Below are 24425 nucleotides of genomic sequence, written 5' to 3'. Positions count from 1 at the left end.
CGCTCGCTGACACGCGTGGCCGTGGGGCCTTAGAGCGAGATATGTCCCGGCGTCCCCCGCGAGTGGAGGATGATTTGCATATCCACGCCTCCTCATCAACAAGACCGCGCCCCTCAGTCTGTGACAGCGACGTGTGGCCCCTCTCCCTCCCGCCAGGCCCCGCCCGTCCTGGTCCCGCTCGGTCCCGGTTCCCGCCGCACCCGCGGAACCGACGCACCGACGGCTCCAGCGCGGACTCTGCCACGGGGCTCGCCCCTCTTTCGCTCGGTCCCGCCGAGGGCTGATGGCCCGAGTCGGGCTGGCCCGTGTCCCCGAGCCGGGGCGCTGGCAATGCTGACGGTGTGCTCACTGGCCATTGACGCGTCAGTGCTGAGCCGGGGGGACTCACTGCACCGTGGTTCCACTGCGGGAGCTGCCTCACACGGGCTCCTGGCACCCATATCTTGGGATACCTCCCTCCCCAGTGTGTCCCGAGTCTCCCATTAACCCTGCTTGGGGATGGACTGCGTAGCCACAGACAGTCTCCAGTCTAAGCCTTTCCACCTCCTCTCCTCCTCTTTCTCCCCATCCCCTCCTGCACTCAGCATCGTTCCTCTGGCCCCTGCCTGCCCAATCCAGGCATTGTTTCCAGCCTCTCACATCTTAGTTTGCTCTCAGGTCAGATCAGCTGAACCCTCACAGACACAAGCACCAACACCAACAAACCCAACCAGCCCTCCGTGCCAGCCCCAGCAGTTTGCTTATCCGTCCTCCCACACCCGAGAGTCATCCCCACCCACCCAAAGGTTTTGCTCCCGATGTTCCAAGAAGTGCCAGAAGTTCTCCTTGAATTCTATGAAAGGCCATCTCTATTCTCCCCCCTCTGCTCTGCACATGGACAGTGTGTGCTGTTAGAGCCCAATCAGCAGTGCCCAGACAGCAGCAGAGGGACTGCGGAGAGTTGCGTTGGCTGAGGGCACGTTGGGGTCTGTGGGGTCACAGACACTGGGTGCTGGACCTGGTGGGTCTGGGGTGCCGTGATTGCTGGTGCGTAACAGCCCCTCACCTTCCCTGTGGAGGGTGCACGGGCACTTCTACAGCATCATGTTCTTGTGGGTGGCTCCTCAGAGGGCATCTGCTCTCACCATGCACCACCAGCACCCAGAGCCCCATGGTCTCAGCGCTGGGGGTTGCTGGGCTGTGAAGGTGTCTGTGAATGGACCTTGTAGGTGCCATGGTGTCATACTGTACTGGACCCCAGTACAAACCAGTATCACCCAGTAGGGTCCTGTGTGTCTCCTACAGCCCTGCCAATCTGTGGGGACCGTGAGTCTCCACTCCGGCTGGGGAAGCGTCTCCTGCTTTCCTCTTTGCAGGGTCAGCCAGCAGCGGAGCTGAGTCCGTGTCCCTGAGACACACGGGTAACCCCGGTCATCCGCGGCTCTCGGTCCCGGCGCCGCCCCACGGGACCCTCCGCTGCCAGTCCCGCGGTGACAAAGCTGTGCCGGCGGTGCGGCTCCGGCCCGGCCTCGCTCGGCTGTGACACACGAGCCCCGCGCGGCACCGGCCGGACCCAGACCGGGAACGGGACCGGGTACCTGCGGCGGGACCGGCGGGGCCTGAAAGGGGCGGGGCCACACGTGAGGAGCTGCGCTCTGAGAGGGGCGAGGCCTCAGCGGAGGGGCGTGTTCATGTAAATCAGCCCCGCCGCACGGGCCGCCGGGACACACCTCGCTCTAAGACCCCATGGCCACGCGCGTCCGCGGGCGCTGTGAGGGACAAAGCCCTGCAAACCCGTGGGGAACACGGGGCCGAGTGGGCGCGATGCCGGGTCGGCGGTGAGCGTGTGTTAGGGGTGGGTGCGCGGTGCAGGGCCGGTGGGGGTTGGGTTGGACAACTCATACTTACCTGGCAGGGGAGACACCATGATCAGGCAGGTGGTTTTCCCAGGGCGAGGCTCATCCCTTGCACTCCGGGTGTGCTGACCCCTGCGATTTCCCCAAATGCGGGAAACTCGACTGCATAATTTGTGGTAGTGGGGGACTGCGTTCGCGCTCTCCCCTGATTTTCTTGGTGAAAGACAGATAAATTAGTAAATCAGAGTACATATGAAGTAACCGTTTTCATTCAACGAATATTGCCATCCGGGTCCCGCGTCCGTCCCGTGCGAGTGCAGTTTTGCCCGGTCCCGTCCCGCTCCATCCCCTCTGGCCGAGCTCCGCTATTCCTCGCCTACCCGCGGCCGGTCCCCGGGTTGCTGCGCCGCCGCCGCCGCCCCGCGGAGCTGCCCGGTCGGTGCTCCAGGTGCCGCCGCCCCGCCCTGGGCGGCCCCGGCGCGGCCCCGCCCCGGATTCTCCCGCCGCCCCCGCGCCGCCGCTCAGTCGCCGCCGCGGAGCCTCCGGAGCGCACGTGGCGCCGCCATGGCCCGGCTGGTGCTGCAGGACGGGTCGGTGCTGCACGGCCGTCCCTTCGGAGCCGCCGGGGCCACCGCCGCGGGGGAAGTCGGTGAGTGCGGCCGGAGGGGCCGGGCCGGAGCCGGGATGTCGGGAGGCGGCCCGAGACCGGCAACGGGGATGGGAGGGAGCGGCGGGTCCGGTCCGGTCCGTCGCGGCCCGGGGATTCGGTCCCCTCGGGGTCCCCCGAGATCGGCCCGGCTTCGCGCCCCGCGGCGGGACGTCCCATCAACCCCATCCCGATCCCCGCGCAGTGTTCCAGACCGGCATGGTGGGGTACCCCGAGGCCCTCACCGACCCCTCCTACAAGGCGCAGATCCTGGTGCTCACTTACCCGCTAGTCGGCAACTACGGCGTGCCCCGTGACGAGCCCGACGCCTTCGGCCTCAGCAGGGTGAGCGAGGGGAGCTGGGGGCGGCGGGGCAGGCTGCAGCGTGTCCCGTCCTGGTGCCGCGGCAGAACGTGGCTGAACGGGGTGATGCTGGGTGCCACGGTGGGATGGGCAGCATGAGGTGCCAGGGCAGGACAACACAGAATGGCACAGGGTGCCAGGGCAGGGCAGCGAGTGGCATGTGGTGGCAGGTGGAGGCTTGACTCTGATCCTGCCAGGCCAGAGCCACAGCAGAGTCCAGGGTGCTCTGACATGGTAAGGACTGGGTCTGGGCAGGGGGAGACCTGGGACTGGAGTGCCATCACAGCACTTGGGGACTGGGGCAGTGTGTATGTCCTTACCAGGGCTCCGTTGCAGACTGGGGGTCCTGGCCCCCCAGGGCAAGGCAGCGCTGGGCCTGCTCGAGGCCCCAGCCCCCTCCCAGCCCCTCGGCCTCCAGGCTGCCTGTCTCGGGGCAGAGTCCAGCCTAGTTGTGCTGTGCTGACCAACCCACGCTGACCCCGGGGGTCTTGCTGTCAGCAGGCCTCCCCTGGACCAAGGCTCAGCCTCACCAGGATGGGTGTGGGACAAGGCGGGGGCAGTGGCAGCCCAGCACTGGGGGTGATGGGTCCCATACTGTGGGCTGGGGTGGGATCCATGTCCCCTGGGACTTTTCCTGGGCTACTGACCGCCTGCCTGGCCCTGCTCACGCCCTGCTCCCCCAGTGGTTCGAGTCCAGCAAGATCCATGTGGCTGCACTGGTGGTGGGCGAGTGCTCGGAGACCCCCAGCCACTGGAGTGCATCCCGCTCCCTGGACCAGTGGCTGAAGGAGCAGAACATCCCCGGGTTGGAAGGTGAGACTGGGGAGACTGCAGGGTGGTCTAGGGGTTGGGGGTCTGTGAGTTCTGAGCTGGTCCTGTCCCTGTGTTGGGATTTGCCCCCATGGAGGTCGACCCAGTGTTGGGATTTGGGGGTGACAATGCTGCCTGGGCACAGGGTCCCGCTGGGGTGGGCGAGGGCTGTGGGGTTGTGTCTCACAGCCCACCCACAGGGGTGGACACCCGGGCGCTGACAAAGAAGATCCGCGAGAAGGGGACGCTGCTGGGGAAGCTGGTACTGGACGGGACCCCCGAGGGGAGCCTCTCCTTTGAGGACCCCAGCAAGAAGCACCTGGTGCAGGAGGTGTCGCTGAAGGTATGGGGAGGGGAGGGCTCAGCGGAGTTGGGGGGCAGCGATGGGGGCTGCAGAGCCCCTTGCTGCGGAGGGCTGGTCCCTGCGGGGGACCAGGTGATCCACCCCCACCCCCCGCAGGTGCCACGTGTGTTCAACCCCGCTGGGTCGTTGCGCATCACGGCCCTCGACTGTGGCCTCAAGAACAACCAGGTGCGGTGCCTGTGCGAGCGGGGGGCGGCCGTCACCGTGGTGCCCTGGGACCACCCACTGGACACTGCAGGTGAGATGACACCGACCAGGGATGTCCTGGGGTCCCACCGAGGGGTGGGGAGACAGAGTCTGGAGCTGGGGCTGTCTGCTGGATGGTGCTGGGGGCAGTAGGCACCTGTGTCCTGCTCTGTGCCATGGGCTGAGGAGTCTTGGTGTTGTCCATCCTGGGGGCTTTTGGGCTCGGGGCCCTTGGTGTGACACTGCAGGAGGGGGCCAAGGGCTTGGGGTGCCTTGCTGTGATTGGCATGAGAGGCACTGGACTGTGTTACTGGGGGGCCCTAATGTGACTGCAAGGGAAGCCATGGTGGACTGGGGGTCCATTGCTGCCACTGGGACGAGTGTTGGTGTGACCCTGCTGAGGTGTTGGGGGAGGCTGGGGCCTCCGAGTTCTTTACTGCTGGGGTGCTGTGACCCAGTGGGGGCCTTGGGGGACCCTACCATGCATCTGAGGGGCTGGGGGGCCCCACTCTGACCCCACTGCTCTTTCAACACAGACTTTGATGGGCTGTTCATCAGCAATGGCCCTGGGGACCCGCAGCTCTGCCAGGAGACGGTGTCCAACCTCCGCCGAGTGCTGGACGCGCCTCAGCCCAAGCCGGTTTTTGGGATCTGCTTGGGGCACCAGCTGCTTGCCCTGGCCCTCGGTGCCCGCACCTACAAGATGAAGTGAGTGGGGGGCTGCGGCTGGGGTCGCCTTGGGGTCCTGGCTGCCAGGGCTGCCTGACACCCATCCCACTGCCCAGGTACGGGAATCGTGGGCACAACCAGCCATGCCTGCACGAGGACACGCAGCGCTGCTTCATCACGGCGCAGAACCACGGCTACGCGGTGGAGGTGAGCAACCTCCCACCCGGCTGGGCCCCGCTCTTCACCAACGCCAACGACGGCTCCAACGAGGGCCTCGTCCACCAGCACAAGCCCTTCTTCAGGTGGGTGCGGGGCTGAGGCGGGGGGGCCAGGGGTTGTGGGGCTGTGGCTGGGGGTGCAGGGGGGGCCCAGGGCTGTGCCCTGCCTGACCTCCTCCACAGCGTCCAGTTTCACCCCGAGCACTGTGCTGGACCCACGGACCTGGAGGGGCTTTTTGATGTCTTCGTGGAGGCGGCACAAGACCTGCAGAAGGGGGACGGCAGTGCCCAGACAGGTGGGTGTGAGCCTGAAGGGTGGCTGAGGCCGTGGGCAGGACCGTGGGGCAGAGGCTGTGGGACAGGGCTGTGCCCGGGGTCCCTGCAGCCCCATCCCCAGCATGCCGTGTCCCTCCAGTGCGGGAGCGCCTGCAGCACTGGCTGACCTACACGAAGGTGCTGGCAGGAGGCCCAGACGTGGCCCGGCCCCGCAAGGTGCTGATCCTGGGCTCCGGCGGCCTCTCCATTGGGCAGGCAGGCGAGTTTGACTACTCGGGGTCACAGGTGAGCACCCACCCCAGGGCACAGGGAGCGGTGGGGGTCACTGGGGTGGCAGGGGCACAGGGCTGCCAACTGTGACCCCTCTGTTCCCCACGAGGCCATAAAAGCACTGAAGGAGGAGGGCATCCAGACGGTGCTGATCAACCCCAACATCGCCACGGTGCAGACCTCCAAAGGGCTGGCAGACAAGGTGTACTTCCTGCCCATCACCCCTGAGTACGTCACACAGGTGAGCACCCTGGGGCGCCAGCTGGGAGGCGGCAGTTTGGGGGTACAGGGATGGCTGGGCTGGGGGCGGCTGAGGGGCTGGTGCATGGAGGGCTGGGTGGGGGTGGAAGGGACTTGAGGGGCAGCACAGGCACGGCAGCAGCTGGAGGAGGGCACAGAACCTGCCCTGGTTCCTGTCCCACCGCCCTGTGCCCCCCAGGTGATCCGGAATGAGCGCCCCGATGGGGTGCTGCTGACCTTCGGGGGGCAGACGGCCCTGAACTGCGGGGTGGAGCTGACCAAGGCGGGCGTGCTGGAGCGGTACTGTGTGCGGGTGCTGGGCACCCCCGTTGCCTCCATCGAGATGACGGAGGATCGCAAGGTCTTCGTGGAGAAGATGGAAGAGATCGGGGAGCACGTGGCGCCCAGCGAGGCTGCTGCCTCCCTGGAGCAGGTTCGCGGTGGGCTGTGGGGCCAAGGGGCAGGGCAGGGGCCTGTTCTTCCCGTTCCCACCATCACCGCATTGTTCCCTGCAGGCGCAGGCAGCGGCCGAGCGTTTGGGGTACCCGGTGCTGGTGCGCTCTGCCTACGCCCTGGGGGGGCTGGGCTCCGGCTTTGCCAACAGCCGGGAGGAGCTGGTTGCCCTGGTGAGCCAGGCCTTCGCCCACACCTCCCAGGTGCTGGTGGACAAGTCCCTCAAGGGCTGGAAGGAGATCGAGTACGAGGTGGTGCGGGATGCCTACAACAACTGTGTCACGGTAAGGGATGGGGGGAGACCTCCGGGCTTCTGAGGGGGGATGGATGTGGGCAGGTGCTGGGGGTGGGGGGCTCCTTCTGGACCCTGTCCCAGGGGAGGGCTCCCCTGTGCCTCATGTGGTGCTGGCACAGCTCCTGTGTGCCACTGGGAGCTGCAGCCTGTGAGCCAGAGCCCTGCACCCCCATGCTCTGAGTGGGCTGAACACGTCGGGTGTCCCAGGGGCTTGTGTTCTAGATCTGGCTGGGCAGGGTAGGATGTGGTGGGAACTGAGAGGGACCTGCTGTGGGCAGCATGTGGTGTGGTGGGGAGCCCCCAGCTCACAGTGACCCCCCCGCTGCCAGGTGTGTAACATGGAGAACCTGGACCCACTGGGGATCCACACGGGCGAGTCCATCGTGGTGGCCCCCAGCCAGACCCTCAATGACACCGAGTACTTCATGTTGCGGCGCACGGCCATCAAGGTGGTGCAGCACCTGGGCATCGTGGGCGAGTGCAACATCCAGTTCGCCCTCAACCCTGAGTCAGAGCAGGTGCAAGCAGCTTCCTGAAAGTCCTGGGTCCCACTCCCAACCCCTGTCCAGCCCTACCCTGGGGGGCCCCGGGTCCTGCCCCGTGAGTCTGTGCCACATCAGCCTCCCCATGCTGTGGCATCTCTGGGATCCAGCGGGTCTGGCCGTGTTGCCGGCTCAGCCGTGCCCCATGGCACCCGCTGACCCTGCCCACCCACTGCCCACAGTACTACATCATTGAGGTGAACGCCCGGCTCTCCCGCAGCTCAGCCCTGGCCAGCAAGGCCACCGGCTACCCGCTGGCCTACGTGGCTGCCAAGCTGGCCCTGGGCATTCCCCTGCCCCTCCTCAGGTAAGGTGCTGCGGCAGCACAGGACGAGGCACTGCCGCGGTGGCACAGCCCCAGCCGCTGACCTCCGTCCCCTCCCCAGGAACTCCGTCACCAACTCCACCACAGCCAACTTCGAGCCCAGCCTGGACTACTGCGTGGTGAAGATCCCGCGCTGGGACCTCAGCAAGTTCCTCCGTGTCAGCACCAAAATCGGCAGCTCCATGAAGAGCGTGGGTGAGCGCAGGGGGGCAGCGGCGCCCGTGGGCACAGGGTGGGTGTGGGGTCCGGCTGCTCACCTCTCCTTCTTCAGGTGAGGTCATGGCCATCGGGAGGAACTTCGAGGAGGCGTTCCAGAAGGCGCTAAGGATGGTGGATGAGAACTGTGTGGGCTTTGACCACATGGTGAAGCCAGCCTCAGACATGGTGAGCACTGGGGTCTGGGGAGTCTGTGCTGCTGGTGCAGTCCTGGGGGAGAGATGGCCACCTGCCTTCCCCAGCCCTGCTCACCCCCCTGGCCTGGCAGGAGCTGGAGACGCCGACAGACAAGCGGATCTTTGTGCTGGCGGCGGCGCTGCGGGCCGGGTACTCTATCGAGCGGCTGTATGAGCTGACCAAGATTGACCGGTGGTTCCTGCACAAGATGAAGAACATCGCGGACCACGCGGTGCTGCTGGAGTCGTACCGCGGCCAGCAGGGCACCATGCCGCCCACCGTGCTCAAGCGCGCCAAGCAGCTCGGCTTCTCCGACAAGCAGGTGGCCCTGGCCGTGCTCAGGTGAGTCGGGGAAGGGGCGGCCCCGCCCTGCCCCCTGCCCCAGTCCTGGTGCTCACCCAGCCCTGTGCAGCACTGAGCTGGCCGTGCGGAAGATGCGGCGTGACCTGAAGATCCTGCCAGTGGTGAAGCAGATCGACACGGTGGCGGCGGAGTGGCCGGCCCAGACCAACTACCTGTACCTGACCTACAATGGCTCCGAGCACGACCTGACCTTCCACGAGCCCCACGTCATGGTCATCGGCTCTGGCGTCTACCGTATTGGCAGCAGCGTCGAGTTTGACTGGTGTGCTGTCGGCTGCATCCAGGAGCTCCGCAAGGTCGGACGGGCCCCAGCACCCTCTGGGAGAGGGGGTGGGTCAGAGAGGGGTGGGGGGCCCTGGGCTCACCTTGTCCCACCCCCAGTAGATGGGCTTCAAGACAATCATGGTGAACTACAACCCTGAGACAGTGAGCACCGACTATGACATGTGTGACCGCCTCTACTTTGACGAGATCTCCTTTGAGGTGAGGGGGTTGGAGCCCTGCCCGCTGTGGGGCGGGGGTTCTGCCCGCCATGGGACTGGGTAAGGGTTGCCATGGCCCTGTCCAAACCATCCCCCTGCACCGTGTGGTGCCGCAGGTGGTGATGGATATCTATGAGCTGGAGAACCCTGAGGGCGTGATCCTGTCGATGGGTGGGCAGCTGCCCAACAACATCGCCATGGCCCTGCACCGGCAGCAGTGTCGCATCCTGGGCACCTCCCCAGAGGCCATCGACTCGGCTGAGAACCGCTTCAAGTTCTCCCGCCTGCTCGACTCCATTGGCATCAGCCAGCCCCTCTGGAAGAACCTCTCTGACATGGAGGTGGGGCCTGGTGAGGGAGATGGGCTGGCTCGGGATGACCCTCAGAGCATCTCCTGAGGTTCCATCTCTTGCAGTCAGCCAAGTACTTCTGCTGCAAGGTGGGGTACCCCTGCGTCGTGCGCCCTTCCTACGTGCTGAGCGGTGCTGCCATGAACGTGGCCTACTCGGACAGCGACCTGGAAAAGTTCCTGAGCAATGCTGTGGCCGTGTCCAAGGAGCAGCCTGTTGTCATCTCCAAGTTCATCCAAGAGGCCAAGGTCCGTCCAGGGGGCTGCTCCGGCCCCAGGGCACCTTGAGAGCCCTGTCCCCCAGTGACAGGCCGTGACCGTGTTCCCCCGCACAGGAGATCGATGTGGACGCGGTGGCCTGTGACGGTGTTGTGGTGGCCATCGCCATCTCGGAGCACGTGGAGAACGCCGGGGTGCACTCAGGCGATGCCACACTGGTGACGCCCCCCCAGGACATCACTCCCAAGACCCTGGAGCGCATAACAGCCATTGTCCACGCCATCGGGCAGGAGCTGCAGGTCACGGGACCCTTCAACCTGCAACTCATCGCCAAGGTACAGGGACTGGGGGCCGTGCTGGGGCACAGAGTGCCGGTGGGAGAACACCTCGTGTCCCAACTGTGCCTCATTCCATCCCCTCTCCCAGGATGACCAGCTGAAGGTGATCGAGTGCAATGTCCGTGTCTCCCGCTCCTTCCCCTTCGTGTCCAAGACTCTGGGGGTGGACCTGGTGGCTCTGGCCACCCAGGTGATAATGGGCGAGGATGTGGAGCCCGTGGGGCTGATGATGGGCACGGGCATTGTAGGTGTCAAGGTGAGCAGGGGCCGTGGAGGCTAGGCTGGGGCGTGGGGCTGGGCAGCCCCTGAGCCCCGCACTGCCCCCAGGTGCCCCAGTTCTCCTTCTCACGCCTGGCGGGTGCTGATGTGGTGCTGGGGGTGGAGATGACGAGCACGGGCGAGGTGGCCTGCTTTGGGGAGAACCGCTGTGAGGCATACCTGAAGGCCATGCTCAGCACCGGCTTCAAGATCCCCAAGAAAAACATCCTGCTGACCATTGGCAGCTACAAGGTGTGTGTGGGGACTATGCTGGGGGGTCAGGGTTTCCCCTCTGCCCTCTGACAGGCCCCCATCTTGTTGCAGAACAAAGCCGAGCTGCTGCCCACGGTGCGGAGGCTGGAGACCCTCGGCTACAACCTGTATGCCAGCCTTGGCACCGCCGACTTCTACACTGAGCATGGCATCAAGGTCGGAGCTGGGGGCTTGTGGGGCCAGGGGCACCCCTGGGGGGAGTGGGGGGCCCTGACAGGGTCACTGCCTGCAGGTGAAGGCCGTGGACTGGCACTTCGAGGAGGCTGATGGCAGCGAGGCTGGCACCCGGGAGACCCAGCGCAGCATCCTGGACTACCTGGCTGAGAACCACTTCGAGATGGTCATCAACCTGTCGATGCGCAACTCGGGGGGCCGCCGGCTCTCCTCCTTTGTCACCAAGGGGTACCGCACCCGGCGCCTGGCCGTCGACTACTCCGTGCCCCTCATCATCGACATCAAGTGCACAAAGCTCTTCGTGGAGGTGGGCAGGGACGCATGGGGGCCCCAGGGAGTGTGTGCGGTGGAAGGGAGCGAAGGGAGGTTATGGAAGTCCTGGTGTGGGTGCTGTGGGGCGGGCAGTGTGTGCAGTCATGGCTGTGCAGGGCTTGCTTTTGGGGTCCAACTCGGGCAGCTGTTGTTACCCTGGCCTGGGGTCCTGCCTCACAGCTGCTGTCTCTTCTGCAGGCACTAGGCCAGATCGGGGCAGCACCCCCACTGAAGATGCATGTGGACTGCATGACGTCCAAGAAACTCATCCGTCTGCCAGGTGGGTGGGACAGGGGCTACAGCAGGGCCAGGGGCTTCCTGGGGGGCCGTTTGGAACTGGAACAGCACTGGGAGTCAGGCTGGGCACATCTGTGAGCACTGCAGGGAGAGGAGACGTTTCCCTGCTGTGCTGCCATGTCCCCTGGGGCTGGGGGCTGCCGGTGCTGAGGCTGACACTCCCCAGGCCTCATTGATGTGCACGTCCACCTCCGTGAGCCGGGTGGCACCCACAAGGAGGACTTCGCATCGGGCACGGCAGCCGCCCTGGCCGGGGGCATCACCATGGTGTGTGCCATGCCCAACACCAGCCCTGCAATCACCGACGCCGCCTCCTTCGCCCTGGCACAGAAAGTGAGGGGCTGCTGCTGGCCTGATGGTCACGTCCCCTCCCTAGGCACTGCCATGCCAGCCGTGGTCCCACTGCCTGCAGTGGGCTTGCTTGCCCCTGGTGGGACTGGCCCTGCCATGGTACCCACCACTTCACACCCCACAGCTGGCTGAGGCTGGGGCCCGCTGTGACTTCGCCCTCTTCCTGGGGGCTTCCTCGGAGAACGCTGGCGCGCTGGGCCCCCTGGCTGGGGCGGCTGCTGGGCTCAAGATGTACCTGAACGACACCTTCTCCAGCCTGCGGATGGACGATGTGTCGCTGTGGATGGAGGTCAGTGGGGGGGGAGGGGCTGGCGTGGGGCAGAGCCACTCCCAGTGCTGGTGCCCACCAGCCCCATTTCCCCCCAGCACCTGGAGCAGTGGCCGCAGCACCTGCCTGTCGTGGCACACGCGGAGCGGCAGACGGTGGCCGCCGTGCTGATGGTGGCCCAGCTGTACCAGCGCCCCGTCCACATCTGCCACGTGGCCCGCAGGGAGGAGGTGAGCTGGGAGTGGGGACAGTAGGCTCCAAGGTCGGGGTGTGGGGCCCTTTGTGTTCCCCCCGCTAACTGCAGCTCCCCCAGATCCTCCTAATCAAGGCGGCCAAGCAGAGGGGGATCCCAGTGACATGTGAGGTGGCCCCGCACCACCTCTTCCTGAGCCAGGATGACCTGGGGCGCCTCGGGGAGGGTCGGGCAGCTGTGCGGCCGGTGCTGGGCACCCGCCGGGATGTGGAGGCGCTCTGGGAGAACATGGACACCATCGACTGCTTCGCCACAGACCACGGTGAGCCCTGGGGGACAGTGGCTACGGGGCGGGGGCAAGGGGTGGGGAGAACCCCTGGTGACCAGCCTTGTCCTGCAGCCCCCCACACGCTGGAGGAGAAGCAGGGCCAGCAGCCGCCCCCTGGGTACCCTGGCCTGGAGACGATGCTGCCCCTGCTGCTGACGGCCGTCTCTGAGGGGCGGCTCAGCATGGAGGACATTGTCCAGCGCCTCTGCGAGAACCCACGCAAGATCTTTGGGCTGCCAGCGCAGGAGGACACCTATGTAGAGGTGGGTCCCTGCCCACCTGTCCCAGGTCTGGTCCTGGCCCCGCTGCCTCTGACCCAGTGTCCTGGCAGGTGGACCTGGAGCACGAGTGGGTCATCCCTGGCTGCACGGCCTTCTCCAAGGCCCGCTGGACCCCCTTTGAGGGCATGAAGGTGAAGGGGACGGTGCGGAGGGTGGTCCTGCGTGGGGAGGTTGCCTACATCGACGGGCAGGTAAGGGCCTGGGTCTGTTTTCCCCTGTGTTGTCAGGGTCCCCTAGCACTGAAGGGGTCCCCCAGCACCGACCCCATCACCCCCAACCCCATCACCTCCATGAATGCAGGTGCTGGTGCCCCCTGGCTATGGGCAAGACGTGAAGAAGTGGCCCTCAGGAGCTGTGGTGCCGCCACACGTGGCCCCTGCCAAGGACATTGTGAAGGTACTGGGAAGCGTGGGGCTGGTGGGGGTCCCCGTCCACCCTGGCTCCAGCTGGGTCTCTCGCTGCAGACCCCCGAGCAGCCCCGGCACAATGCAGCTGGTGAGACTCTGCGTGGACGAGCCCCCAGCCCGCGCCGGCCCGGCCCCGTGGGCGACGCGCGCTTCCACCCCCCACCCCGCATCCACCGGGCCTCCGACCCCGGGCTGCCAGGTAGGGGGGCGGCGGCGGGGGCTGCAGGCGTGGCGGGGGATGCAGCGGGTGCGCTACCTGGGGCCGGGTCTGGGGCCGCGGATGGGCGGCCCCGCTGACGCCGGCCCTTGTGTCCCGTTCAGCGTTCCAGAGGCTGGGAGCCGCGCACCGCCCGGGCGCCCGAGGCACCGGTAATGTTTGGGGGGGGACTCACTAATGGCACTAACTGCAGCCCATGAGTGCATCCCCTCCCCCAGGTGCCTTGTGGGCCCCGGGCTGCCCGCGCCACCTACCGTGGGCCCGTTCCTGCACCCGGTGCCGGGCGCCACGGGACAGGGCATGGCTGTGCCGCCTGCTCTGCTCCCGCCCTGGCCCACACAGCACCTCGGGGACCCCTCGCCTGCCAGTGTGATTGAGGGGTGGCCAATATGGGAATTGCAGGGTGCATGGGGAGAGGGGCGCAGCATGATGTGGGGCTTGACCTGCCTGTCCTTGGGTGGCCTTCACCCTGGCAGTGGGCCCTGACGTGGTTTGCCTGGTGCTGCCGAGTGCCAGGAGGGCTGTGCCGTACCAGCAGCACCCTGGGAGGACAGCAAGGCCCAGGGTGCCGCTGCTCCCCAGACCCCCTAACGGCACCACTCCCCTCTCCTGCCCAGCCGAGGATGCCCGTGAGAAGGCCAGCAGAAAGGCAGCGGACCTAGGTGAGTGCAGAGGGGATCTGGGGGTCCACAGTGGGGGTCCCAGGCCTGCAGCAGGTGGTTGGGCTCCTCTGGGCACCCCTGTGGGCTCACCAGCTGCTCTTGGTGCCCTAGATGCAGCGGCGACCCAGGACAGCCACTTCAACCCACTGGGCCCCCTGCCACGCCAGGCCTCTCCCCAGCGCTCCCCCCACTTCCAGACCTCCCCACTGCTGAACCCCCTCGTCGGGCAGCACGTTCTCTCTGTCAGACAGTTCTCCAAGGACCAGGTGCCTGGGTGGGTGGGCACGGGGACCAGGGGCCCATGGGGGCTGCGGCGCCTTCTGCACCCTGGCGGTGCCTTCTGCACCCTGCGCCCCCTGAGCCACCTGTCCCCACAGCTGTCCCACCTGTTCAATGTGGCCCACGTCCTGCGCATGCTGGTGCAGAAGGAGCGGAGCATTGACATCCTCAAGGTGAGCCGTGCACCTGGCCCCCAGGCAGCCAAAGGGAGCCCTGTCCCAGATGGGGGTGTCCCGGGCTGGGCTCCCCTAGGTAACAGCACGGCCCCTGCAGGGGAAGGTGATGGCGACCATGTTCTATGAAGCAAGCACAAGGACCAGCAGCTCCTTCGCAGCAGCCATGAGCCGGCTGGGTGGCTCCGTCCTGTCCTTCTCCGAGGCCACTTCCTCGGTGCAGAAGGGCGAGTCACTGGCCGACTCTGTGCAGACCATGTGCTGCTACGCCGACGTGCTGGTGCTGCGGCACCCGCAGCCTGGCGCTGTCGAGGTAAGAGGGGCTGGGAGGGCTGGGGTGACCGCATCCTGTCCTGGAGGTGCTGGGGGCTCTGCCCTGATGTGAGGACAGTGACCTGCACTATGGGGCAGGGACACGGTCTCCAGCTGGGCAGGGTTCAGGTCCTGCCACCGTGGGGCTGGTAGGGCCTGACCTCAACCCTGCCTGCCCTCAACTCTGCCTGCCTTCACCCCTGCCTGCCCTGCCCGTGGTCCCAGCTGGCTGCCAGGCACTGCCGCAAGCCGGTGATCAACGCCGGGGATGGGGTGGGGGAACACCCCACACAGGCGCTGCTGGACATCTTCACCATCCGTGAGGAGCTGGGCACCGTCAATGGCATGACGGTAAGGTGTTGGGGCTGGGGGGCCAGGGCCCATCTGGGCCCTGGGGTGGCCGTGGCTAGGCTGACCTGACTGCTCTCCCCAGATCACCATGGTGGGTGACCTGAAGCACGGGCGCACAGTGCACTCCCTGGCCCGCCTGCTCACCCTGTACCGCATCAACCTGCGCTACGTGACCCCCCCCGGCCTCCGCATGCCTCCTGACATCACCAGCTTTGTGGCCTCCAGGGGCATCAAGCAGGTGAGGAGTGGGATGGGGGGCTGGCCCCGTCAGCCCTGTGCCCCCCACCCCGCTGACAGTGCCGCCGCAGGAGGAGTTTGAGAGCATTGAGGAGGCGCTGCCAGACACAGACGTGCTCTACATGACCCGCATCCAGAAGGAACGCTTCGAACGGGCTGAGGAGTACGAGGCTGTGAGTGAGGGGACACCGGGTCCTGCTGCCCTTGGGGGGTGTGGGGGTTCCTCGCCTGAGGGCTCTGTGTGTCCCCTCTCAGTGCTTTGGGCAGTTCATCCTCACGCCCCACATCATGACCCGTGCCAAGGAGAGGATGGTGGTGATGCACCCCCTGCCCCGTGTCAACGAGATCAGGTGGAGGGGGGGAGCAGGGGCAGGGGGGCTGCAGGGTACTGGGTGGTGGGGGGCTCAGGGTTAGTGTCTGGGGGAATGGGCTATGTAATATTCTGGGCATGAGTGGGGTGTCTCAGGGCATGGGGATTGTGGGGGTCTCTGGGGGATCTGGGTCTCTGGTGTTGCAGGGTCAGGGGTCTGGGGGCTGCAGTGTGCTGAGCAGAGTAGGGAGTCTTAGGGTGATGGGGGCTGTGGTTGCTTGGTGGGTGTGGAGGGAGACAGGGTCTGTGGTGTGCGGTGGGTCAGTGGTCCCGGTAGGGTGAGGGATCAAGGTGGATCAGGGGTCCCCGGGGGGCGTCCGGGCTCCCGGTGGTGTGTGGGGTCCCGGTGTTGTCAGGGTCCCCGGTGGATCAGGGGTCCCGGGGGGTGAGGGGTCCCAGGGTGGCTCGGAGGTCCCGTTGGTATCAGGGGTTCCGGGGTGGGCGAGGGATCCCGGTGGGGTCAGGGGTTCCGGGGTGGCCCGGGGGTCCCGGGGGGAGTCAGTGTTCCGGGGGTCCCGGGGCGGTGCCCGCTGATGCCGTCGCTCCGCAGCGTGGAGGTGGACTCGGACCCGCGCGCCGCGTATTTCCGCCAGGCGGAGAACGGGATGTACATTCGGATGGCGCTGGTGGCCACCGTGCTGGGCCGATACTGACCAATAAACGCTCCCGGTCGCGACACGACATCGCGCCGCCACTGTCGTCATCGCGCCGCGACACGCGGGCCATGGCGGCGCTGTGGAGGGGCTGCGGGCGGCTGCTGGCGCGGCGCCCCGGGGCGGCACAGGCGCTCACGGCCGGTAAGGGACGGGCCCGGCCCGGCGCCCCGGAGCAGCGCCAGGAGCCCCCCGGCTCGCTGCCCACCCCCGGCACATGGCGGGTGCTGCCGCACCCCGCGCCCAGCCGAGAGAGCGGGGACCACGCCGGGCTCTAGGGGAGTTAATGGGGGCCTGAGGAGGGTCTTGCACGGTTCAAGGGCTCGCTCCGCTCATCCCCGGGCCCTGGGGAGAGGTTGCCGTGGGGGTTCTGCTCCCCCGGGAGGGGATGGGGTCTGGTTCTGGCTCTGGGGGTTCAGTGGGCTGCAGCCCCCGTGCAGGGGCACAGCACCCGCTGGGTGTGTGCCAGCGCTGGGGTGAAGGCACAGGTGCTGCCTGGGGAGGCTCCCAGGGCCCTGTCCTGAATTTCCATAACGGTGCTGCTTCTTGCGGGGCTGGGAAGTGCCATAAATCTGCCCCGGCACTGACCAGCAGCTCTGCTGCCCCAGGGACTCACAGCCCTCAGCACCAGGCACCTCTGCCCCCTGCCACCTACTCCCCTTCTTGTGCTCCCCGATCCACCCGGGGCTGGGACTGTGGCTGGGTGGTGGGAGAGCCCATCCTGCCTGTGCAGTGTGTGCAGCCCAGGAGGCTGGGAAAGCATAACCCCGAAGTCAGGGCCTTCCCTCGTGGTGCAGCCACTGGCTCTTGGCCCTGCTGCCCCCAGTGCCCCCCTGCCCAGCTGCTGGGGCTCTGCCAGGCCACCTCGCTGCTCCTGCTGTTACTTTTATGGGATGTGATGGAGTCTATTGCTGGGTACTGCTGGCCACACGTCCCCTGGTGCCTGGCGAGAGGCCATGGTGGAGCTGGGAGGGCTGCCCAGGGCCAGCCCTGCCCGTGCCCCCCTGGCCCCCACCCACTGCTGTGCAGGCTTGGTGTGGTCCTGGGCTGGCTCCAGCTCCAGCCCTGCTCTGCCTGTTGCTGCTTTGTGTCAGAGCTGGCCCTGCCATAGCCCAGTCCCTGAGGGCCCCACCAGCCTCCGGGGGCACAGGGCTGTGCCGTGGGGGGCACGGCTGCCCTGCGGGTGCTGGGCTGATGCTGGATGTGGTTCCCCTGGCCCAGAAGAGGCTCTACCCTTGGGCTGGGCTCTCCCTGCCTGTGGCAGGTTCCCAGGCCCAGCTGAGGGGGCACGGCCATTCCCTCCAGGCTGGGGCAGAACTGCTGGGGTCAAGTGTTCCTGCTCTCAGACCCCCGTTCATGGCTGAGCTTGGCCCCTCTCTGCTGGCTGTGCTGGGGTCCATGCAGCTCCTGTGCTCTGGGCCGGACACATTCCAGCTTCCATCCCTGCTTTCCCTTGCTGCTTCCAGAGCCCCTGTGCTGCCAGCTGGGGCTGGGCCAGGGAGCTGCTGGCAGTTGGCTGTGCCTGCTGCATCCAGCTGCGCTCACCACCTGAGCTGCTGTCCGAGGACCGTGGGGTTGGGCAGGGCTTTGCCTCCTGCATCCTGGGCCCCGGGCCAGGCTGCCGGCAGGGCCGAGCACAGTGGGCAGCAGCACGTGCCCACAGCCGTGACCTTGCTGTCCCTCCCTGCCTGTGGAGAGCAGCCCCACACTCCTGCTGTGGGGGTACAGACGGTGCCCTACTTAGGTTCAGACCCTGTCCAGAATCTTCTGATTGTGGGAGCAACGACCTGGAGGTCAGCTGGGCACCCTGGCTCTGGGCTTGGCCTGGCTGCAGGCTCCAGTCCCAGACAGCCGTGCCACCCTGGGTAAGCACTGGTGCCAAAGTTGTCGTGAGGGGCTGAATCCAGCTGCACCCTGGGCAGAGACAGGTCTGTTCCCCCAGCACAGCTTTGTCACTGCTGGGCACCATACCTGGAGCCTTCAGCGCTGGATGAGTAATGGTAGTGCCATGGCTGTGTGTATCGTGCCCCTGCACCCAGCTCCTGGGAGTGCTACCTGTGGGAGCAGCCAGCACTCCAGCTGTGCTGGCCTGGAATCCTGCTCCTGCTGCCACCCTCTCCCCTGTGCTGCTGCAGCCCATGGGCTGGCAGAGCTGCCCTGCCATCATGGGTGAGTGCAGAGAGCTCTGGGCCAGGGGACAGAGCCCCAAATCCTGGGGCTGATGCCAGGGTGGGAGATGGAGCCTGTGAGGTGGCAGCAGGAGGTGCCTGGGGGCTCCATGGGGCTGCAGAGTCCGGGCTTGCCCTGCCCACAGGCTCTGGGGGCCACATGGCACTGTGTTGGGATAGGGAGCTGGGCCCTGGTCCCCCATGAACTGCTCATGGAGCCCCTGGGATAGGGCTGGCCCTGAGTTGACCACGATAGGGGCTGCTGGGACAGGGGGTGCTGAGGCTGGTGCTCTGCAGGCCAAGGGCTTGCTGGGCTCAGGACGGAGCAGAGCAGCAGTGGGGCTGGAGACCTGCCTGGGAACTGTCCTGGGAGGAGCGGGGGGAGTGAACAGGAGCTGCCAGGGCCAGGGGGAGCAACACTGGGGCTGGGGGGCAGCTCCAGGCCAGCCAATGTGCGTCGAAGGGGTCAGGGGTGTCAAATGGAACAAGAGCTGCCAGAGGCCCAGCCAGGCAGCACCCCACGGGGGACACTGATCTGGAAACAGGGCCAGGAAGCCATGCCAGCAGCCGGCCACAGTGAGGGGCTGGGGCAGCCCGGGCAGTGGGGAGCACATCCCGTGTATCCTGGCTGCTGGCAGGGGCACAGGCAGAGAATGGGTCTCCAGAGAGGGATTGCAGTCGGGAGAGCCTGCCCAGTGCACAGGGAGAGGTTTGGGAGAGGCTCAGGAGAGACTGTGGTGGGGAGCACAGGCAGCAGCCGGGTGGACTGTCCTGAGAGCCCCAGGCACCGCAGGGCCTGGGTGATGGGTGTTAATCAGTCTTTCACAGCAGGTCAGCCCTGTGCCCGGGGCAGCAGGAGGAGGGGCAGCCGGGCACCCTTTTGGCCAGAGATGCTCAGCAGGGTTCAGTGCAGGCAGTGAGGGGCTGCAGCTGGGGTGGAGCTGGCAGGGCCAGAGCAGGCTCAGGTGTCCCAGGGCAGGGAAGCAGCAGTAGCACTGGGGGAGGGGGCCTGGCCGTGGGCAGGACATGTGGGGGATCTCGTCCACCTGAATGGGCTGTGCTGGTCGCAGGGGCCCTCATGGGAGCTGGGGATGTGATCGCACAGCAGCTGGTGGAGCGGCGGGGGCTGCATGGGCACCAGGGCACCCGCACCCTGAAAATGTTGGCCATTGGCTTCTGCTTTGTGGTGAGTGCCAGCGCGGTAGGATGGGATGGGATCAGGGGCTCTTTGCTGTGGTGCCCCCCAGTGTGAGCTGGGACATCTTGGTACCACCTCTGGCAGCTGTGGGCAGAGCTGGTTCCCTGGAGCACAGCAGCACAGCCCAGGGGAAGGCAGGACAAGTCCATCCCGGTGGTCTTGGGCCCATATAACCAGCTCTGGAGCCCACTTGGCTAGTGAGGGCAGGTGCTGCTCCTCACCTCCTGGCTCCTGCAGGGCCCTGTTGTGGGCAGCTGGTACAGGATCCTGGATCGGCTCATCCCGGGGAACACAAGAGTCGTGGCTGTGAAGAAGATGGTTCTGGACCAGGTTGGTGTGACGTGGGTGAGGGTGTCACATCGGGCTGGAGCAGCAAGATAGGGTGATGGGTGCAGCCATATTCCTGTGGCAAATTTCCATCTCATTCCATGAGTGTATGTGTGCCTGAGCTGAGCCAAGCCCCACCGTGGTGGAGGGTTGGGGTGGGCAGGGTCGCAGGGACTGCCCATGGCCAGCCCAGCTCCAAGTACCACAAACGCCTCGGCATCGGCCCCAGCTCCTTCTCTCGCAGGGGTGCTTCGCGCCGTGTTTCCTTGGCTGCTTCCTGGCCATCACAGGGGCCACAAACGGGCTGTCAGTGCAGGATAACTGGTCCAAGATCCAGCAGGTATGTGCTGCTGCCCTGGAGTGGATGGGGGGGCCTTGGGCAACTGGGGAGGCCCTGGCAGCTCCTCCCAGTGCACTGGCGCTGGCTGCTGCTCCCATTCGTGGCTGTTCCCACACCCAGGCTGTGGGTCTGAGGGCCCTGGGGGCATCAGGTGCCTGGTGCTGCCAGTTCTCCAGGTTCTGGCACCATGGCCTTTCCTGTGGTGTGGCACCAGGGTCCCACCTGTGCTGGGCACAGAGACCATGGGCTCCTGCATGCCGTCCGGCCCTGCTCCTGGCTGGCTCCCATTAGCACTGATTGTTGGAAACCAGTGCGAGTGCTGAGTCAGCGTGTCCAGCGTGAGTCACCGGGGAGCGGGTGCCACATGCCATGGGATGAGGTTCACTGGGATGGTCACCTGGCTGCCAGGGATGGCAGCACCAGCCTCATGCACCACTGCCAGGGCTGCATGTGAAGGGTCCCAGCCCAGCCAGACCCACTGGCCTGGGCTGCAGCTCTGCTACGGCCAGATGCCATGCTATTACCCGGAGCTCGTTCCTCGGTGAGGTGCCACCCCCAGGCACCAGCCCGCTGCCTGCTGGGCTGCCAGTGTGTGCCCCTCATCTCCCCCGGGGTGCAGGGAGCAGATCCTGGGGCAGGATTGTGTCATCTCTGCTTTCTCCAAGCTCTGCACGAGCCACAGCTAGGGTATGGGGTGCTCCAAGGCACCCCAGAGACACACGTGGAGAGGTCCTGACTGCAGGCAGCACCCCACGAGTTCTTGTCCATCCGCTCCTGATGCATCCTGACCAGCTGGTGCCATGGATCTTGCCTCACCTCCCCCAGAGCATCCTGCCGTGGTGGGTGATTCCCGCAGGCTGTAGCTCCCAGCTACCGTGGAGGGGGGGTTTTGGGCAATGGTGCTGGCAGCACCTTCACCCCTGGCTTGGGGCACATCCGCTTTTCCCCACGCAGAGGAAGCGTCAGCAGAGCATCCATCACCCTGTGCCTGCTCGCCCCGTCCTGGGCTGTCAGCCAGCACCAGGAGGAGCCCGGGCTCCTGGCTGAGTCACGACCAGGCTGGATGAGGGACTCGTCCTGCTGCCGTGGGGCCGGGATGCGGCACGGCCACGGCTGCAGCACGAGGACAGGAAGGACGGCACCTCGGGCTCCCAGGATGGATATCCTGGCTCAGTGCCCTTCCCCATCGCTGCCTCAGGATGCCTGGGAGGGGCCTGGGGGCGTGCGGGGCGGAACAGGGACTTACAGCCCACACTGGGGAGAGGAGCTGCCTGCCCTGGCTGTGGCACAGAGGGTTCTCAGTGGGGAGAGGGTGGTTGTGGCTGCCCTGTCCCCATCACCCCCGTGGGCACAGCTGTGGGAGACATGGACAGGGCTGTGGGGGCCCTGTGTGTGCCATAGTGGGGATGGGAGCCCTCTGCTTGCTCAGACCTCGTTTCTCTTGCAGGACTACACAGACGCCCTGATGACCAACTACTGTGTGAGTGCTGGCAGGTACCTGTGTCCCTACCCCATCCCCGAGGTGCCAGGCAAGGGTGGGCGCGGGGCACAGACGCTGGCAGGGCCCCTCACTGCTCTCCCCTTCTCTGCCCAGATCTGGCCGCCCGTGCAGATTGCAAACTTCTACTTCGTGCCCCTGCAGCACAGGTAGTGTTGTGGCTCTGGCCCCTAGCCCCTGGCCTCCTGACCGGTGGCTGAGGACCCTGTCCCCTCTGTCCCCAGGCTGGCTGTTGTCCAGTGCGTCGCCATCATCTGGAACTGCTACCTCTCCTGGAAAGCAAATCAGATGTGAGGCAGAAGCCATGTCCCACCCCTGTCCCCAGCCTATGTGCTGCCTCACCCTGCTGCACCTCTGGAGCCCTTTGAGTGGGTGCCTGTGGCTGTGGCCAGGCTGAAACAGGCAGGGTGCTGGCAGCAGCTGTCCCGCTCTGTCCTTGGGGAGACACCATCACCACAGCCCCCACTGCCCCAGGGACACACTGGGGAGAAGATGGTGCCAGGTCACCCCAAGACAGACCTGGAGTGGCTCAGGCTCCATTTCCAGAGGCCTGGAGTGGCTCTGGCTCCAGCTCCGGCTCCAGCTCTGACTGTACCGGGTGGCAGGCAGCTCTGTCTGCAATGTGTTTCTCCATCATGCTCAATAATCTCCTGGCCCCTGCCTGCACAGAGTCCTTGTGCCCCATGCATCACTCTGCCCTTCCCCATGGTGCAGCCCTGGAGGAAGGAGGAGTGGGAGTACCACTGGGCCAGGGCTGGCCCTGAGCTGGCAGTACCATGGGCACAGAGCTGGGGTCACTGCAGTCTGGGGGTGCTTCCCCTGAAAACGGGGTTTGCTGTGGCTCCAATAAATGGTATTTTCCACTCTTGATTCTGTGGCACTCACGCTCGTGACCTGGCAATCGCTCCAGGCCATGCCAAAGCAGTTCCAGAGCAGCCATTCCTGTGTTATAGATCGGCAGCTCCACTGTGCCTTGTCCCAGGGCACTGAGTGTGGGGCTTTGGACTGCAGGCTGATGGGGTGAGCTGCCCCACTGACTGGGTGAGGAGAGGGGGCTCTAGCAGAGGGTGTATTGTGGCTTAGGGGACCTCCAGGTCCCACTGCAGCTGTTCCATGGGCTGTGACAGTACCCTCACTGCTACAGAACAGTGGGATGAGGTGAATGGTACCAGGGTTCCAGTGCTGGGTGCAGAGTCCCTCCAGGGTCAGGGTGTGCTCAGTGCAGGGCTGTGCATCCAGGGAGGCTGTGGGAAGGGTGGGGAGTAGGGCTGAAGCTGGGTCTGGGACAGCGCCCAGCTCAGTCACATGTCTGAGACAAACCTGCGTGTCCTGTCAGTGAGGAGCCCCACAGGGCTGCCACCACCAGCACTGCTGCCCTGTGTGGATGTGTGTCCGTGCTCACCCTGCACCAGCAGTGAGCAGACATGACCCAGCTCACGCAGCACATCCCAACCAGGAGCTCCGAGTGGAGCTGGTGAGACCACGACAGTTCACATCACCCCTGCAGGGCCTTGAGCCCCAGCCCCCTTGGTTGCACTGTGGCAGCCCCAGGCAGCTGGATGGAGCCATCCCCTGGTTGCTGGCACTGACTGGGTTCTGTGGGCTGCCGGCATGGCCCTTATGGAGAGGATGCACCATCTGTCCTTCCTCCCTCACCTTCACACTCCTGCCCTGGGCTGGCCCTGCACCAAGCCAGGCTTTGGGGCTACTCTAGGCAGGTGAGTACAACCTGAAGCATGGAGGAGCCGAATTCTGCTCAGGACCCTGTGCACCCATTTGGGGATGGGGCCACAGAGCCCACCCAGCTGCTGGCCCTTTCCTGAGGGGTGAGGGATGGAAAGGGTTTGTTGCAGCTGCCCCCAGCAGCACTCGGTAGAGCAGCACAGGGCTGGGACCAGGAGATTTTGCAACCCCGAGGAACTGAGTCTCTTGCAGCTCTGTCTGGGGGTACAGGAGGCTCTGGGGTGTCAGCAGTAAGTGAGCTGCAAGCATGGCATGAGCCACGTGGCATGAGCCACTTATCCCCAGGAGTAGCTGCCCCACGGCATGGGGCTGCCAAGGCTTGGGGGGCTGAGCCCAGTCCCTGCTGAGGGCTCTGCCCTGCCGCTGTGGGAAGCGGTGCCGGGTGCCAGCCTTCACGCCAGATCACGTCACGGGGGCATGGCACTGTATGCTGCCTTGCTGCGGACAGGGTTGTGCCCCACTGCCCCTGTGCCACCTGGTGTCAGACACACCGTGCAAGGGGCCAGACTGAGCCTCTGTCCCTAGATCTGCCCAACACTGGCACTGTGGAAGGAGCCAATCTGGGCCTAGCTGGGCACCTGCACTGGCGTCGGTTCTGGGTGTTGCTTGTCTGCAGTTGGGGTTCGGGGATCTGCTCTCGGGGGTCTGCTGGCAGTGGTGTGGTGCACTCGGGGGTCTGCCAGCAGCAGTGAGAAGCACTCGGTGGTCTGCCAGCAGTGTGTGGTGCACTCAGGGGGCCTGCCAGCAGTGATGTGAAGCACTAGCAGCCACCTCACCGTTTGGCAGCGGTGCTGGTGCCCCATCGGAACACCCTGCATCCAGCACGGCGCTGCCGACTCCGGTGTCTCTGCTCTATGACTCACAGAACTTGGCCGATGCTGCCGCTGTGCTTTGGGGTGTCTGCAGCTCCGGCCCCGCGGTTTGACCTCGGCAGCACCCACTCTTCCCCAGGGCACGGGGCCACAGCCAGGCGGGGGGTCCCTCATCCATGACCGTCCTGTCCTGGAGTTGCTGGTGCCCGGGGTTGCTGGTCCCCTCACACCCAGGGATCCCCCTGCAGCCGCCCACGTTCCCTGCTCAGGACGCCGCTGTTTGAGGCTGCTGCTGTGCCCGGCTACG

General features: G+C 65.9%; 2 protein-coding genes and 1 non-coding gene across 4 annotated transcripts; all 3 read left to right on the top strand.

Moving 5' to 3' along the window:
• Window positions 1–1879: 1879 nt before the first annotated feature.
• On the top strand, window positions 1880–2043 carry LOC126648201 (U1 spliceosomal RNA). Its single transcript, XR_007630764.1, has one exon. It is a non-coding gene; the product is annotated as a U1 spliceosomal RNA (small nuclear RNA).
• Window positions 2044–2363: 320 nt separating this feature from the next.
• CAD (carbamoyl-phosphate synthetase 2, aspartate transcarbamylase, and dihydroorotase) lies at window positions 2364–16062 on the top strand. 2 transcript variants are annotated; one of them, XM_050330897.1, is made up of 45 exons: window positions 2364–2484; window positions 2687–2826; window positions 3528–3657; window positions 3855–3997; window positions 4115–4256; window positions 4741–4912; window positions 4990–5175; window positions 5275–5387; window positions 5507–5652; window positions 5747–5878; window positions 6077–6310; window positions 6393–6614; window positions 6955–7143; window positions 7350–7474; window positions 7554–7687; window positions 7764–7876; window positions 7977–8227; window positions 8298–8544; window positions 8633–8731; window positions 8847–9071; window positions 9146–9328; window positions 9415–9633; window positions 9725–9892; window positions 9964–10146; window positions 10219–10323; window positions 10400–10648; window positions 10852–10933; window positions 11117–11283; window positions 11426–11590; window positions 11668–11799; window positions 11883–12084; window positions 12163–12353; window positions 12422–12562; window positions 12672–12767; window positions 12836–12977; window positions 13100–13147; window positions 13613–13657; window positions 13769–13923; window positions 14035–14109; window positions 14210–14422; window positions 14647–14772; window positions 14855–15010; window positions 15081–15182; window positions 15265–15359; window positions 15930–16062. In XM_050330897.1, the coding sequence occupies exons 1-45, from the start codon at window positions 2400–2402 to the stop codon at window positions 16030–16032; spliced, it is 6771 nt and encodes a 2256-aa protein (XP_050186854.1). In that variant the 5' UTR covers window positions 2364–2399; the 3' UTR covers window positions 16033–16062. The 2 variants fall into 2 exon arrangements, with proteins under 2 accessions (XP_050186854.1, XP_050186855.1); XM_050330898.1 differs by lacking the exon at window positions 13100–13147.
• MPV17 (mitochondrial inner membrane protein MPV17) lies at window positions 16023–22433 on the top strand. Its single transcript, XM_050330899.1, has 7 exons — window positions 16023–16176; window positions 19271–19386; window positions 19636–19728; window positions 19970–20065; window positions 21513–21545; window positions 21660–21712; window positions 21788–22433. Exons 1-7 carry the CDS (start codon window positions 16104–16106, stop codon window positions 21855–21857), a joined length of 534 nt encoding a protein of 177 aa, XP_050186856.1. The 5' UTR covers window positions 16023–16103; the 3' UTR covers window positions 21858–22433.
• The last annotated feature ends 1992 nt before the right edge of the window (window positions 22434–24425 follow it).

Source organism: Myiozetetes cayanensis, unplaced genomic scaffold (genome assembly GCF_022539395.1).
Source record: "Myiozetetes cayanensis isolate MyiCay16 unplaced genomic scaffold, myiCay2020 scf45, whole genome shotgun sequence".
NCBI lineage: Eukaryota > Metazoa > Chordata > Aves > Passeriformes > Tyrannidae > Myiozetetes > Myiozetetes cayanensis.
The sequence above is the reverse complement of the archived record's forward strand: the minus strand, read 5'-3'. Positions and strand labels throughout refer to the sequence as shown.